At 53.8% G+C, this 15,395-nt stretch overlaps 1 protein-coding gene across 1 annotated transcript in view; it reads left to right on the forward strand.

The window, feature by feature from the left end:
• The window catches only part of LOC140409218 (uncharacterized), a 116,313-nt gene that overhangs the window by 58,532 nt on the left and 42,386 nt on the right, over positions 1-15,395 (forward strand). Inside the window, exons 2-3 of the mRNA XM_072497495.1 lie at positions 3,201-3,431; positions 4,182-4,317. Coding sequence (XP_072353596.1) covers positions 3,201-3,431; positions 4,182-4,317 — 367 coding nt within the window. The remainder of the gene's footprint in view (positions 1-3,200; positions 3,432-4,181; positions 4,318-15,395) is intronic.

Raw genomic sequence — 15,395 nt, forward strand, 5'->3', positions numbered from 1 at the left:
ATCAACCATTCGGTCCATCTCCCGTTGGAAGACCGAGACCCCGTTTGTGACGCCAAATGGGACCCTTAGGAAGTGGTATAATCGCCCGTCTGCCTCGAAGGCTGTGTACTTGCGGTCACTTGGGCGGATGGGGAGCTGATGGTAGGCGGACTTGAGGTCCACGGTGGAGAAGACCTTATATTGGGCAATCCGATTGACCATGTCGGATATGCGGGGGAGAGGGTACGCATCTAGTTGTGCGTACCTGTTGATGGTCTGGCTATAGTCTATGACCATCCTTTGCTTCTCCCCTGTCTTTACTACTACCACCTGTGCTCTCCAGGGACTGTTGCTGGCCTGGATTATGCCTTCCTTCAGTAGCCGCTGGACTTCGGACCGAATGAATGTCCGGTCCTGGGCGCTATACCGTCTGCTCCTAGTGGCGACGGGTTTGCAATCCGGGGTGAGGTTTGCAAACAAGAATGGGGGTTGAACCTTGAGGGTTGCAAGGCCGCAGATAGTGAGTGGGGGTATTGGGCCGCCGAATTGGAAGGTCAGGCTCTGCAGATTGCACTGGAAGTCTAATCCCAGTAATGTGGGCGCGCAGAGTTGGGGAAGGACGTAGAGCCTGTAGTTTTTAAACTCCCTCCCTTGCACCGTTAGGGTCACTATGCAGAAGCCTTTAATCTGTACGGAGTGGGATCCTGCAGCTAGGGAAATCTTTTGCGCACTGGGACGGATGGTCAAAAAACAGCGTCTTACCGTGTCGGGGTGGATGAAGCTTTCTGTGCTCCCGGAGTCGACCAGGCATGGTGTCTCGTTCCCGTTTATCAGCACCGTTGTTGTCGTCGTCTGGAGCGTCCGGGGCCGTGCTTGGTCCAGCGTCATTGAGGCCAGACGTGATCGTAGTGCTTGAGCGTCTTCCTCGAACCCCGTGGAGCCGTCGACACTGGGGTCCGTTGTTGCCGTCCAAGATGGCGGCGGGGTGAACAAAATGGCCGCCCCCATGCATCGCACATGGCTGGGGGGTCACAAGATGGCGGCGGGGGTGGACAAAATGGCCGTCCCCATGCGTCGCACAGGTCTGGGGATCCCAAGATGGCGGCGCCCCTCCTCCCCTCGTGGTGGCCGGGACCCAAAATGGCGGCACCTGCGGGTCGCACATGGGGCGCTGGGGGGGGTTGGGGAGCGTTAGAAACGCGCAGATCACCTTGTTCTCCGGGGACAGCGGTGGCCGGGACCCAAACTGGTTGCGCCTGCGGGTCGTACATGGGGCGCTGGACAGCGGTGGCCGGGACCCAAACTGGTTGCGCCTGCGGGTCGTACATGGGGCGCTGGGGCGTGTTGGGGAGCGTTAGAAGCGCGCAGGACTCCTTGTTCTCCGGGGACAGCGGCGACCTCCCGGGACCGGCACGCAGCCGCGAAATGGCCCTTTTTCCCGCAGCTCTTACAAATCGCTGCGCGGGCCGGGCAGCGCTGCCGGGGGTGTTTCGCCTGGCCGCAGAAATAGCAGCGGGCTCCCCCGGGACGACTTGGCGTCTGAACCGCGCAAGACTGTGGGGTGGGGGGGAGGGGGGGGGTTTGTCGCGACGGGGGTCCATGGAGCCCAAGGGGCTGCCGCGCGGTCGGGGCCGTAGGCGCGGGCGTTTCGCGCGGCCACATCCAGGGAGGCTGCAAGGGCCCGTGCCTCAGAGTCCTAGCGACTCTTTTTCTAAAAGTCTTTGGCGGATTTGGGAAGAGTTCATACCAGCCACAAAAGCATCACGCATTAACATGTCCGTGTGTTCCATCGCGTTTACCGGCGGGCAGCTGCAGGCCCGTCCCAAAATTAGTAGCGCGGCGTAGAATTCATCTATCGATTCTCCGGGACTTTGCCGTCTCGTTACGAGTTGGTAGCGTGCGTAGATCTGGTTCACTGGGCGAACATAGATGCTCTTTATGCTGCGAACGCCGTCTGGAAATCCTCTGCGTCTTCGATGAGAGGGAAAATTTCCGGGCTTACCCTCGAATGCAGGACCTGTAGTTTCTGGTCTTCTGTGACCCGGCCGGGGGCCGTTCTGAGGTAGGCCTCGAGACAAGTCTGCCAGTGTTTGAAAACTGCTGCTGAGTTCACTGCGTGGGGGCTGATCCTCAGGCATTCCGGGATGATCCTGAGCTCCATAGTCCTTTAAGCACGCTTAATAAATTGTAGCGCACAAAGACTCCTGAGAGACGAATAGAGATGAAGTTGATGAGGCTTTATTAAGCGTGACTTGTTCCCCGCAGTTCAGTTGCAGACTGGCCTGCGGGGGAGAACTCCTGGTTCTTATACTCCGCCTTCAGGGCGGAGCTAGAGGTCAACAGCCAACCAGGACCCGGGATCTGTCAGCCAATGACATCACGGCTTCACAGTCCCACATGACCCCTAATGCATACTACCACACTATGCTCTTTGGTTCTAGACTCCTCTACCTTTGGGAAAAGATGTCGACATCTACCTTGCAGATCATAGAATAGATCATAGAATTTACAGTGCAGAAGGAGGCCATTTGGCCCATCGGGTCTGCACCGGCTCTTGGAAAGAGCACCCCATTTAAGCCCTTGCCTCCACCCTATCCCTGTAAACCAGTAACCCCACCTAACCTAAGTGCAATTTAACATGGCCAATCCACCTAACCTGCACATCTTTGGACTGTGGGAGGAAACCGGAGCACCCGGAGGAAACCCACGCAGACACGGGGAGAACGTGCAGACAGTGACCCAAGCTGGGAATCGAGCCTAGGACCCTGGAGCTGTGAAGCAACTGTGCTAACCTCTCTGCTACCGTGCTGCCCACATGCTCCTCTGTCTATGCTCCTCATTATTTTATCAACTGTCTAGTGATGGCATATCTTGCTTCGGCTGACTAGTAATCAGTCTGTATTTACTTTCTGACCTCTGCTCGCTCTCTCACTCACTCTCCCAAATGCCAGAACTGCTTGCTCTTTTCCACCATTGCATTGTTATGCCATAATAGTCCAGAGTTCTTTTTAAACCTGATACCTTGTCTGTTGTTTAGGAACACCTATCTATGATGAGACTAAATCCCCATATAAGAGTACCTCTTGGATAGTGAAGTCTTTAATGCAATAACCAACATGTTAATACACTGACTTGTGATTGTAATTGTTAAGCAGCATATAAGGCATCGTTCCATTTCCCTTAAACTGATTTGATCTGGTCACACTTGTTTTTATTTTTAGGTCTGGTGCTCGGCCAAGTCAGCACTGTTCCAACCGTTCCACTTGCTTCTACACCAGTGACCACTTTGCCTAATACAACTGATGGCATTAACATCACCACCAGCACTACACAGGGAATTGACACCACATCAGCTCACCTTCCAGGGACAGTCACATCCATGCCTTCGAACTGTTCAGTTTTGAACACCTCTAATTGTGCTGGGTGTTCTCCAGGGCATTACTCCAATAACGGTAAGTGGCATCGGTACTTCTCCAGTTAGAAGTCTTGCACAAGTTTGAGAGCAGCAATGTATTTAAATGGATGGCACTGCTGCCTCACGGCGCCGAGGACCCGGGTTTGATCCTGGCCCTGGGTCACTGTCCGTATGGAGTTTACCCATTCTCCCCGTGTCTGCGTGGGTCTCACCCCCACAACCCAAAAATGTGCAGGCTAGGCGGATTGGCCACGCTAAATTGCCCCTTAATTGGAAAAAAATAATTGGGTACTAAAATTTAATTTGAAATCTTGGTTTTGTTTCTCCCTGTACAATGAACATTTTAGTCTCGGTGCACTATTCCAACCAGTGTTGCCTTCGTACAATGCATGTCGCATGTGAAGATACATCTGTCGTATACTTTTTTCAGTGTCTCTGGATACATAACTAATTTGTTTGGACCGTCCTAATGCACAGTAGCTACACTATGGAAATCCAATCCTCCGAAGTCTCTATGTAAACCAAATGAACCACCTGATCTAGGATCAGGAGAATGCCGTTCAGTTCCTCACATCCGTTATGCCAATCAGTGCATTTCAGCTTGAATTTGAGGTGGTTTATTGTTTGCAAGGTCAGATTGGCAAACTATTTTGGATTGGGTACACTTCTGTTAACTAAGGTTTACGAATGTCCTCGTTCTGTTGAGCTTAACTAAAGTGTTTCTGTTTTATGTAAAACGTGATGGATATTTAAGTGGCTGTAACTTTTTAAAATGTTTCCCTTCCAGGGTCCCTGAATTGCTCCTGCTGTTCTGCTGGGTTCTGTCTTACTCCAGATGATTGTCTGATGTGCCCACAGGGTTTCTACCAGTCTCAGGCTGGACAAATGATGTGTCTGCCATGTTCAAAAGGTGCTTATGCAAAGTAAGTACATGGGAGAAATGCCAACAATTAAGCATTGGATTCCCTCTGATGCCTTGGGAAAGTAGCCCTTCTTCACTGTTGGCCTTAGAGACAGTGTCGGGCTCTTTGACCAGAGGGGCAATGTAGTTAAACCAAATCCTACCCTCTGATGTTTAAGCTTCCTTCTGCAGTGAGAATCTGCCTCTGCATCAACCAGATGAGTGGTTGAATGCATATAATTTTAAAAAATTTAATTTAAGGTACCTAATTTCTTTTGTATTGCAAGATAATTTATTGAGGTTTTGACCAAAGAATACAGGAATAGTCCATAACCCACAACAACATTGGATACCGCATAACATATTAATAATGCTAATAACATTATACAATACAACAGGACCCCCCCCCCCCCCCCAAACCCACCCGCTGACATACTAGTAGTTCTTGGAAAAAGCCGATGAGCATCTTCCACATCACGGAGAACCTCTCATCCGAACGTCTAATGGCGAACTTGGTTCTCTCCAAATGAAGAAACTCCGCAAGGTCCTGTACCCATGACCCAGTGCTTGGCGGTTCTGCAGCCTGCCAATTAAGCAAAATTCTCCTTCGAGCTAGTAGGGAGGCAAAAACCATGACCTCTGCTCCCTTTCCCACCATGACACTAGGATACTCAGACATACCAAAGATAGCTAGCCATGGGGAAGGTGTGACTACGACCCCCACCACTCAAGACAATACATCTGTAACGCCTGATGTACCGTCAATTACCACGAGACTAAAATAGTGGAACAATCGAGGCTTTATTGAACAAGATGTTGTGCCTCCTGTAGCTGGAACCAGAATGGCTGCAACGCAGGAGAGCACACGCTTTTATACGCTGCCTGCTGGGCGGAGCCAGCAGGCAGGGATTTACCATCGTACCTCTAATATACGGGCAGTGCCGTAATACATATAATATACCACTAGTGGTGTTCACCACATTCACCCACTGTTTAAAAAAAGAGTCCGGCGGGGGTGGGGGAAACATTACAAATGAAGTCTGTCGGGGGCCTTGACCCTCCTCCACGATCGCCTCAGTCCTGTGTGTGGGTGTGTGGCTGCGGTGTCAGGTCGTCGTTGGGGGGGGGGGGGGGGCGGCACAATGTCAGGTTGCGGGGGGGGCGCCACGGTGTCAGGTCGTGGGGTGGGGGCGGCACGGTGTCAGGTCGTGGGGGGGGGGGGGTTGGCGGCGGTGTCAGGTCGTGGGGGGGGGGGTTGGCGGCGGCGTCAGGTCGTGGGGGGGCGGCACGGTGTCAGGTCGTGGGGGGGGCGGCACGGTGTCAGGTCGTGGGGGGGTTGGCGGCGGTGTCAGGCCGTGGGGGGGGTTGGCGGCGGTGTCAGGTCGTGGGGGGGGGTTGGCGGCGGTGTCAGGTCGTGGGGGGGGGCGGCGCAGTGTCAGGTCATGGGGGGGTTGGCGGCACGGTGTCAGGTCGTGGGGGGGGGTTGGTGGCGGTGTCAGGTCGTGGGGGGGGGGGGGGTGGCGGCGGTGTCAGGTCGTGGGGGGGGTTGGTGGCGGTGTCAGGTCGTGGGGGGGGGTTGGCGGCGGTGTCAGGTTGTGGGGGGGGGTTGGCGGCGGTGTCAGGTCATGGGTGGGGACCCGGCGGGTGCCAGGTCCCGGAGGGAGACTGTGTCTTGGCGCCCGTCTGGGTGTGCCACGTAGGCGTACTGCGGGTTTGCATGTAGGAGGTGGACCTTTTCGATCAAGGGGTCCGATTTATGCTTCCGGAGGAGGACGGGTCCAGGAACTGTCAGCTATGTTGGGAGCGAGACCCCGGAGGTGGATTTCCTGGGGAAGGCAAACACACGTTCGTGAGGGGTTTCATTAGTTGGGTGCATGTCATGATATTCAAGTGAACATCACAGCACATACACACATACAGAGTGATGGACAGATCAACGGACCAATTAGCGCACACAACACGACAGCCAATCACAGACAAGAGCATATACAGTACAAAACAAGGAACACAACACTTCCTGGGCAGTCCAGCAGGAGACGGCTCAGGGCAAGGCCCACCAAGCCAGACACTCAGACAGTCACCATGTGCTGAGTACCAGAGTTTGTTATATAAATAGTTAAAAGAAATAAAACTGCATTGTACCAATCGCAACCGTGTTGGTTCGTCTGTGTCTCGGAGCACCCAACACTTCAGTGCAGAGGAGCGATCGGATGGAGTGGAGCGCGTCGGGGAGGACCTCCTGCCAGCGGGAGACCGGGAGATTTTTAGACCTCAGGACCAGCAGGACGGCCTTCCAGACCGTCCCGTTCTCCCTCTCCACCTGCCCGTTTCCCTGGGGGTTGTAGCTGGTCGTCCTGCTCGAGGCAATGCCCTTGTTGAGCAGGAACTGACGCAGCTCATCGCTCATGAAAGAGGATCCCCGATCACTGTGGATATAGGTGGGGAAACCGAAAAGAGTGAAGATGCTGTGCAGGGCTTTGATTACCGTGGCAGAAGTCCTATCGGGGCATGGGATGGCGAAAGGGAACCGGGAGTACTCGTCAATCACGTTCAGGAAGTACGTGTTGTGGGCGGTGGAGGGGAGGGGCCCTTTGAAGTCCATGCTGAGGCGTTCAAAGAGGCGGGAGGCCTTCACCAGGTGCGCTCTATCTGGTCGGTAGAAGTGCGGCTTGCACTCTGCGCAGACTTGGCAGTCTCGGGTGACGGTCCTGACCTCCTCAATGGAGTAGGGCAGGTTGCGGGCCTTGACAAAATGGAAGAAACGGGTGACCCCCGGGTGGCAGAGGTCATAGTGGAGAGCCAGGAGTCGGTCCACTTGTGCGCTGGCACATGTACCGCAGGATAGGGCATGAGGGGGGGGTTCATTGTGTTTCCCCGGGCGATACAGGATCTCATAATTATAGGAGGAGAGCTTGATCCTCCACCTCAAGGTCTTGTCGTTTTTGATCTTGCCCCGCTGTGTATTATTAAACATAAAGACAACCGACCGTTGCTCAGTGAGGAGAGTGAATCTCCTGCCGGCCAGGTAATGCCACCAATGTCGCACAGCTTCCACTATGGCTTGGGCCTCCTTTTCGACAGAGGAGTGCCGAATTTCGGAGGCATGAAGGGTGTGGGAAAAGAAAACCACGGGTCAGCCCACAAGGTTGAGGGTGGCAGCCAGGGCTACGTCCGATGCATCACTCTCCACCTGAAAGGGGAGGGACTCGTCGACCGCGTGCATCGTGGCCTTGGCGATGTCCGCCTTGATGCGGTTGAAGGCCTGGCGGGCCTCAGCCATCAGGAGAAAAACTGTGGACTGAATGAGTGGGCGGGCCTTGTCTGCATAATTAGGGACACACTGGGCGTAATAGGAGAAAAACCCCCAGGCATCGTTTCAGGGCCTTGGGGCAGTGAGGTTAAGGAGTTTGGCGTTATGGAGGAAGTTTTGGAGGTTTGCGTCGTGGTCCTGCTGATCGTGGCAGCAGATGGTGACGTTGCCTAGGTACGGGAAGGCGGCCCGCAGGCTGCACCGGTCAACCATTCGGTCCATCTCACGTTGGAAGACCGAGACCCCATTAGTGATGCCGAAGGGAACCCTAAGGAAGTGATCGAGGTGGCCATCTGCTTCGAACGCAGTTTATTGGCGGCCCTCAGAGCAGATGGGAAGCTGGTGGTAGGCGGACTTCAAGTCTACTGCGGAGAAGACTCTATACTGCGCAATCTGATTGACCATGTCAGATATGTGTGGGAAGGGGTACGCGTCGAGCTGCATGTACCGATTGATGATCTGACTGTAGTCAATGACCATCTGTGCTTCTCCCCAGTCTTCACCACCACTACCTGAGCTCTCCAGGGGCTGTTGCTGGCCTCAATAATCCCCTCCCGCAGAAGCCGTTGGACCTCCGACCTGATGAAGGCCTGTCCTGGGCACTGTACCGTCTGCTCCTAGTGGCAATGGGTTTGCAATCCGGGGTGAGGTTCGCAAACGGGGAAGGTGGATCGACCTTAAGGGTCGTGATGCCGCAGACGGTGAGGGGGGGATAGGGGTCCGCCGAATTTTAAAGTCAGGCTTTAGAGATGGCAGTGAAAATCCAGGCCGAGCAACAGGGCAGCGCAGAGGTGGGGGAGGACGTAGAGCCGGAAGTTGCTGAACTCTACCCCTGGACGGTGAGGGGCGCGATACAGTACCCCCGGATTTCAACGGAATGGGATCCGGAGGCCAGGGAGATTTTCTGGGTGACAGGGTGTACCGGGAGGGAGCAGCGCCTTACCTTAGTGAGGTGGATGAAGCTCTCTGTGCTCCCGGAGACAAAGAGGCAGGTCGTCTCGTGCCCATTGATCATCACCGTCGTCGTAGCGGTCGCGAGGTTGTGGGGCCGAGACTGATCCAGGGTGATAGAGGCGAGCTGCGGAAGATGCTGGGAGGTCCCGGACTGATCAGCGGTGGCGGAGGTAGTGGTAGGCGACGAACGGTCAGGCGAGCAGAGGTCCTGAGGCGCAGTCCAAAATGGCGGCGAAGATGGCGGGCGGCATCAAAGTTGGCGGTGCCCACGGGCCGCACCTAGCTTGCAGTGAGGAAGATGGCGGCGGCCCTGGGTCGCACGTGGAGGGTGTTGAAATGCCGGGCCTGGAAACAGCGGCGACCGACCGGACCTGGCAAACAGAAACAAAGTGTCCTTTCTTCCCATACCCGTCGCAGGTCGCGCTCCGCGCCGGACAACACTGCCTGGGGTGTTTGTTTTGTCCGCAAAAATAACACTGGGGGTGGGGGGGGGCCAGAGTTGGCTGGCTGCCGTCGTGAGCTGGAGTCGGCAGCTGGTGTGGCCCACGATGCCCACGAGGGTGCCGCGCGGTCGGGGGCGTAGGACTGAACATTACGGGAGGCCACTTCTAACGAATTAGCGAGCTGCCTAGTCCCCGCAAGATCGAGCGTACCCCCTTCCAGTAGCCGCTGGCAGACGTATGCAGACTTCATGCGCGTGACGTAAGCGTCTCTAATTAAAAGTTCGGTGTGCTGGACTGCCGAAACTGCCTGGCAGTCACAGTTCCTATCTAGGATCTGCAGGGCACGCAAGAAATCGTCCAGAATCTTCCCAGGGAGTTGCTGTCTCGTGGCCAGGAAGTGTCTGGCGTACACGTGATTTACCGGTCAAACATAATGTCCCTTCAGGAGCGTCATTGCTTCAGAGTTAGGTGGCCGCATCCCGGATGAGGGGAGAAATGTCAGGGCTCACCCGTGAATAGAGGACCTGGAGCTTCTGCGAGTCCGAGGGTTCTGAAGCGGCTGCTCTGAGGTAGCCTTCGAAGGTAGACGTGGCATTGGCTGCTTGAGGGCTCAGCTGCAGGCGATCAGGCTTGATGAGGAGATCCATCGTTTAAAAATCTTGTTCAATAAATTGATGTACCGTCAATTACCACAAGACTAGAATGGTGGAACAATCGAGGCTTTATTGAGCAAGATGTTGTGCCTCCTGTAGCTGGAACCAGAATGGCTGCAGCGCAGGAGAGCACACACTTTTATACACCGCCTGCTGTGCGGAGCCAGCAGGCAGGGATTTACCATTGTACCTCTAATATTCGGGCAGTGCCGTAATACATATAATATACCGCTAGTGGTGTTCACCAAAACGCCCTCTCAAAGCCCCACCAGTATTCGACAGGACCAGAAGATGTGGACATGGTTTGGATGGGATCCAGCACATTGCGTACATTGATTAGCCACTTCTGGGAAGAAACGGCTCAGCCTAGCCCAGGGGTTTTAAAATGTAGGGTCGCGGCCCGCAGGGGCGATAGTGACGGTTAACGGGCATCTTGACAAGTACATGCATAGGATGGGACTAGAGGGATATGGACCCTGGAAGTGTAGAAGATTTTAGTTTAGACGGGCAGCATGGTCGGCGCAGGCTTGGAGGGCCTTTGTTATTTGTTCTTTGTTCATTTGATAGGTCCGCAAACTTCCCACCCAAAAACAGGGTCCTCAAAGCATTTAATCCCCAGATAGTCCCATTCCTTAAACCTGACATTCAATCGCGCTGGGACAAATCTATGGTTACCACTACTTTCTGTACATGCCCTTCAAGCGAAAATGTAAGTGCCACTGGTTTCAAGCCCTCCAGAGTGGAAACCACCACTGGATTTGATGAGTACCTACCTTGCGAAAATGGAAGGGGAGCTGAAGCCAATGCCCTTGAGGAAGTTTCTCTACACGAGGTCTCCTCCACTCTGCACCATCCCTACCCTTGATCCAACATCCATCTTCAGACCACAACAATATTAGCAGCCCCGTAGTAACTTTGAAAATTGGGAATGGCCATGCCAGCTCCCCAGCCATCGCCAATATCCTCCTGGACCTAGGGCTTGATCGGTCCAATTCCGGATCTGGGATTGTATTAAAGTCTTCCCCGAGGATGAGTCTGTGCAAATCTAGGTACGGGATGGGGGACAGAACCCGCCTCACAAAGTCCACATCGTCCCAATTTGGGGCATATATGTTGCACAGTACCACTGAGGAAATCTCCAACTGCCCGCTTACCTCACACATCTACCACTCTGATCTGCAATGAACCTCTTCATTGAGAAAGGCACACTTTCTGACACCCAACTAAGGAAGTAGACGACTGCTAGGAAAATAGATAGGCTTAGGAGTGAGGGGGCAGAGGTGGTTACGGACCCAGCATGGATTAATAAAGACAACCCTCTGGGAGATCCCAGATTATCGGAGAATAGCCAATGTTGTTCCTTTATTTAAGAAGGGTAGAAAGGATAATCCAGGTAATTACAAGCCGGTGAACGGTACGTCAGTGGTAGGGAAATTATTGGAGAGGATTCTCCGAGACAGGATTTACTCCCACTTGGAAATAAATGGATGTATTAGCGAGAGGCAACATGGTATTTTGAAGGGGAGGTTATGTCTCACTAACTTGATCGAGTTTTTTGAGAAAATGCCGAAGATGATTGATGAGGGTAGGGCAGTGAATGTTGTTCACGTGGACTTCAGTGAGGCATTTGGCAAGGTCCGTCATGGCAAACTGGTACAGAAGGTGAAGTCACATGGGATCAGAGGTGAGCTGGCAAGAACTGGCTCAGTCATAAAAGACATATGGTAGCAATGGAAGGGTGCATTTCTGAATGGAGGGCTGTGACGAGTGGCATTCCTCAGGGATCCGTGCTGGGACTTTTGCTGTTTGTAATATATATAAATGATTTGGAGGGAAATATAACTGGTTTGATTAGTAAGTTTGAGAATGACAAAGGTTGGTGGAATTGTGGGTAGCGATGAGGTCTGTCGGAGGATACAGCAGGATTTAGATCAGTTGGCGACTTGACTGAGAGATGGCAGATGGAATTTAATCCGGACAAATGTGAGGTAATGCATTTTGGAAGGTCTAATGCAGATGGGAAATAGACAGTAAATAGTAGAACCATTAAGTGTATTGATAGGCAGAGGGATCTGGGCATACAGGTCCACAGGTCACTGAAAGTGGCAATGCAAGTGGAGAAGGTAGACAAGAAGGCATACGGCATGCTTGTCTTCATTGGCCGGGTCATTAAGTTTAAAAATTGGCAAGTCATGGACTTCCGGTTGCGGTGATGCCGAGCTAGCCGCACGTTTCGGTGGCTCCAGCTCCGACGGACCTTCGGGCTCTTTTAAGAACCCCAACGGGGAATGTTTTGACGACGCAACCCAGTGTGGGGTGTGTGAGAAGGGAGTCCCCCCCCCCCCCCCAACGAAGGAGGAAAAAACCGGCGGCTGCAGCACGAGGAATCGTCGACCAAAGGGTCAGAAAGAGAGAAGCACAAGATGGCGGCGGAGAAAGCGCAGGCGACATGGGGGCCTGAGCAGGATGAAATTTTGAGACGGTGCGTGGAGCTGCTGAAGAGGGAGGTGCTGACCCCGATTCTACAGGCAATTGAGGGGCTCAAGGAGACACTAAAGACCCAGGAGGCAGAGCTCCGCGTGGTGGAGCAGAAGGTGACAGATAATGAGGACGAGATCCTGGGCCTGGCGGTTAAGACACAGACGCACGAGGCACTTCATAAAAAGTGTACTGAAAGGATCGAGGCCCTAGAAAACGGAGCGCGAAGGAAGAACCTTCGGATACTGGGTCTCCCTGAGGGCGTGGAAGGAGTGGACTGTGGAGCTTATGCAAGTACAATGCTGAGCTCACTGATGGGTGCTGAGGCCCCTACGGGCCCCTTGGAGGTGGGGTGGGCACATCGGATCCCGGCGAGAAGACCAAAAGCGGGAGAACCACCCAGGGCGATAATCGTGCGATTTCACCGCCTTAAGGATAGAGAAGAGGTCCTGAGATGGGCTTAAAAGGTGCGGAGTAGCAGATGGGAGAATGCAGTGGTACGGGTGTACCAGGATTGGAGTGCGGAGGTGGTGAGAAGGAGGGCGAGCTTTAACCGAGCCAAAAAGGTGTTGCATAAAAGGAAGGTGAAGTTCGGGATGCTGCAGCCGGCAAGACTATGGGTCACGTATCAGGAGAGACACCATTATTTCGAGACGGCGGAGGAAGCATGGACCTTTATCAAAGAGGAGAAATTGGATCGGAACTGAGGGACTGATGCTGCAGGAAATGTTATTGTTAATGTTGTGGTTGAAGTTAATTGAGAAGTAAATTGGGAAGGGGGGAGACATGGGGAAATGTGGGCGCCGGGGAGGGGGGAAAGACGGGACATAGTTGGAGAATGGGGAATGGGAGCTGCGCCATAAGAGGCGGGTCAGGTAAAGGGATGTTCCCGCGCCAGAGAGAATAAGGCGGGAAGACAGGCGCAAGGCGGATGGGAATTCCCCACACGGGGGGGGGGGGGGGGGGGGGGGGGTCGAGGAGTGAGCAGGAGTAGCCGGGGTCAGTTGAAGTCAGCTGACTTACGGAAGTAATATGGGGGGAGCAATCACGCTAGAAAGAGATCTAGCGGGGGGGGGGGGGGCGACACACAACTGGGTTGCTGCTGCGGAAATCCAATAGGAAATGGCTAAAGAGTGGGTGGACGGGGATGGCGTGCGACGCTGGGAGAGCGAGTGGGAGCGCGGAGGCGGGATATGGGACTGGCCTAGAGAAGGTAATGGCTAGTCGACACGGGAGGAGGGCAGGTAGCCCCCTAGTGAGGCTGATCACGTGGAACGTGAGAGGCCTGAACGGACCGATAAAAAGGGCCTGAGTGCTCGCGCATTTGAAAGGACTAAGGGCAGACGTGGTTATGCTCCAAGAGACGCACCTAAAGGTGGCGGACCAAGTTAGGTTAAGGAAAGGATGGGTGGGACAGGTGTTCCACTCAGGACTGGACGCAAAGAATAGAGGGGTGGCCGTTTTGGTGGGGAAACGGGTAGCATTTGAAGCAAAGAACATCGTAGCAGATAGCGGAGGTAGATATGTAATGGTGAGTGGCAGGCTGGAGGGAATGGAGGTCGTGTTGGTTAATGTGTATGCCCCAAACTGGGACGATGCGGGATTTATGAGACGGATGCTGGGGCATATACCGGACCTGGAGGTAGGAAACTTGATTTTAGGAGGGGACTTTAATACGGTGCTGGACCCGGGGCTAGATAGATCCAGCTCAAAGACCGGAGGAAGGCCGGCAGCGGCCAAGGTACTTAAGGGGTTTATGGACCAAATGGGGGGAGTGGATCTATGGCGATTTCTTAGACCTAGGGCTGGGGAGTTCTCTTTCTTCTCCCGTGTCCATAAAGTGTACTCCCGGATAGATTTTTTTGTTTTGGGAAGGTCGTTGATCTCTAGGGTGGAAGAAGCTGAGTACTCAGCCATAGCGGTTTCGGACCATGCCCCACATTGGGTGGACCTGGAATTAGGAGAGGAAAGGGAGCAGAGAACACTCTGGCGATTAGATGTGGGATTGATGGCGGATGAGGGAGTGTGTGCAAGAGTGCGGGGGTGTATTGAGAGATATCTGGAGGTCAATGACGACGGCGAGGTCCCTGTGGGAGTGGTATGGGAAGCACTAAAAGCGGTGGTCAGAGAAGAGCTGATCTCCATTGGGGCCCACAAAAGGAAAACAGAGGCCAAGGAAAGGGAAAGATTACTGGGGGAGATTTTAAGGGTGGATAGGGAATTTGCAGAGACCCCGGACGAGGAACTGTACAGGGAGAGGAGACGACTCCAGACGGAGTTTGACCTTCTGACCACCAGAAAGGCGGAGGTACTGTGGAGGAAGGCACAGGGGAGGAGGTATGAATATGGGGAAAAGGCTAGTCTCCTGTTGACTCATCAATTGCGAAAGAGGACACCAGCGAGGGAGATAGGAGGAATTAGAGACGAAAGGGGAGACACGGTGCGAAGGGCAGGAAAGATAAATGAGGTGTTCAAGACCTTTTATGAGGGACTGTATAGGTCTCAACCCCTAGAGGGAGAGGAGGGGATGCAGCAGTTCCTGGACCAATTGAGGTTCCCGAAAGTGGAGGAGCGGGGGGTGGTAGGCCTGGGGCCACCGATTGGGGTGGACGAGGTTATTAAGAGACTGGGAAGCATGCAAGCAGGGAAGGCCCCGGGACCAGACGGGTTCCCGGTGGAATATTACAGAAAATATGTGGACTTGTTGGCCCCGTTGATGGTGAGGACGTTCAATGAGGCCAGGGAAGGGGGGACTCTACCCCCGACGATGTCGGAGGCGACGATATCGCTAATTTTGAAGAGGGCTAAAGATCCGTTGCAGTGCGGGTCCTATAGACCTATTTCATTATTGAACGTGGACGCCAAATTGTTGGCAAAGGTATTGGCATTGAGGATAGAGGACTGTGTCCCGGGGGTGGTGCACGAAGACCAGACAGGGTTTGTAAAAGGGAGACAACTGAATGTTAACGTGCGACGACTATTAGGGGTGATAATGATGCCCCCAGTGGAGGGGGAGGCAGAGATAGTGGCAGCAATGGATGCAGAGAAGGCATTTGATAGGGTGGAGTGGGAGTATTTATGGGAAGTGTTAAGGAGGTTTGGGGTTCGGGAACGGGTTTATTAGCTGGGTTAGACTTCTTTATGGGCTCCAACGGCAAGTGTAGTTACGGGTCGACAAAGATCGGAGTATTTCCGACTATATAGGGGGACAAGACAGGGATGCCCGCTGTCTCCATTGCTGTTCGCGTTGGCAATTGAACCT

This window comes from Scyliorhinus torazame, chromosome 3 (assembly GCF_047496885.1).
Source record: "Scyliorhinus torazame isolate Kashiwa2021f chromosome 3, sScyTor2.1, whole genome shotgun sequence".
In the NCBI taxonomy this organism is placed as follows: Eukaryota; Metazoa; Chordata; class Chondrichthyes; order Carcharhiniformes; family Scyliorhinidae; genus Scyliorhinus; species Scyliorhinus torazame.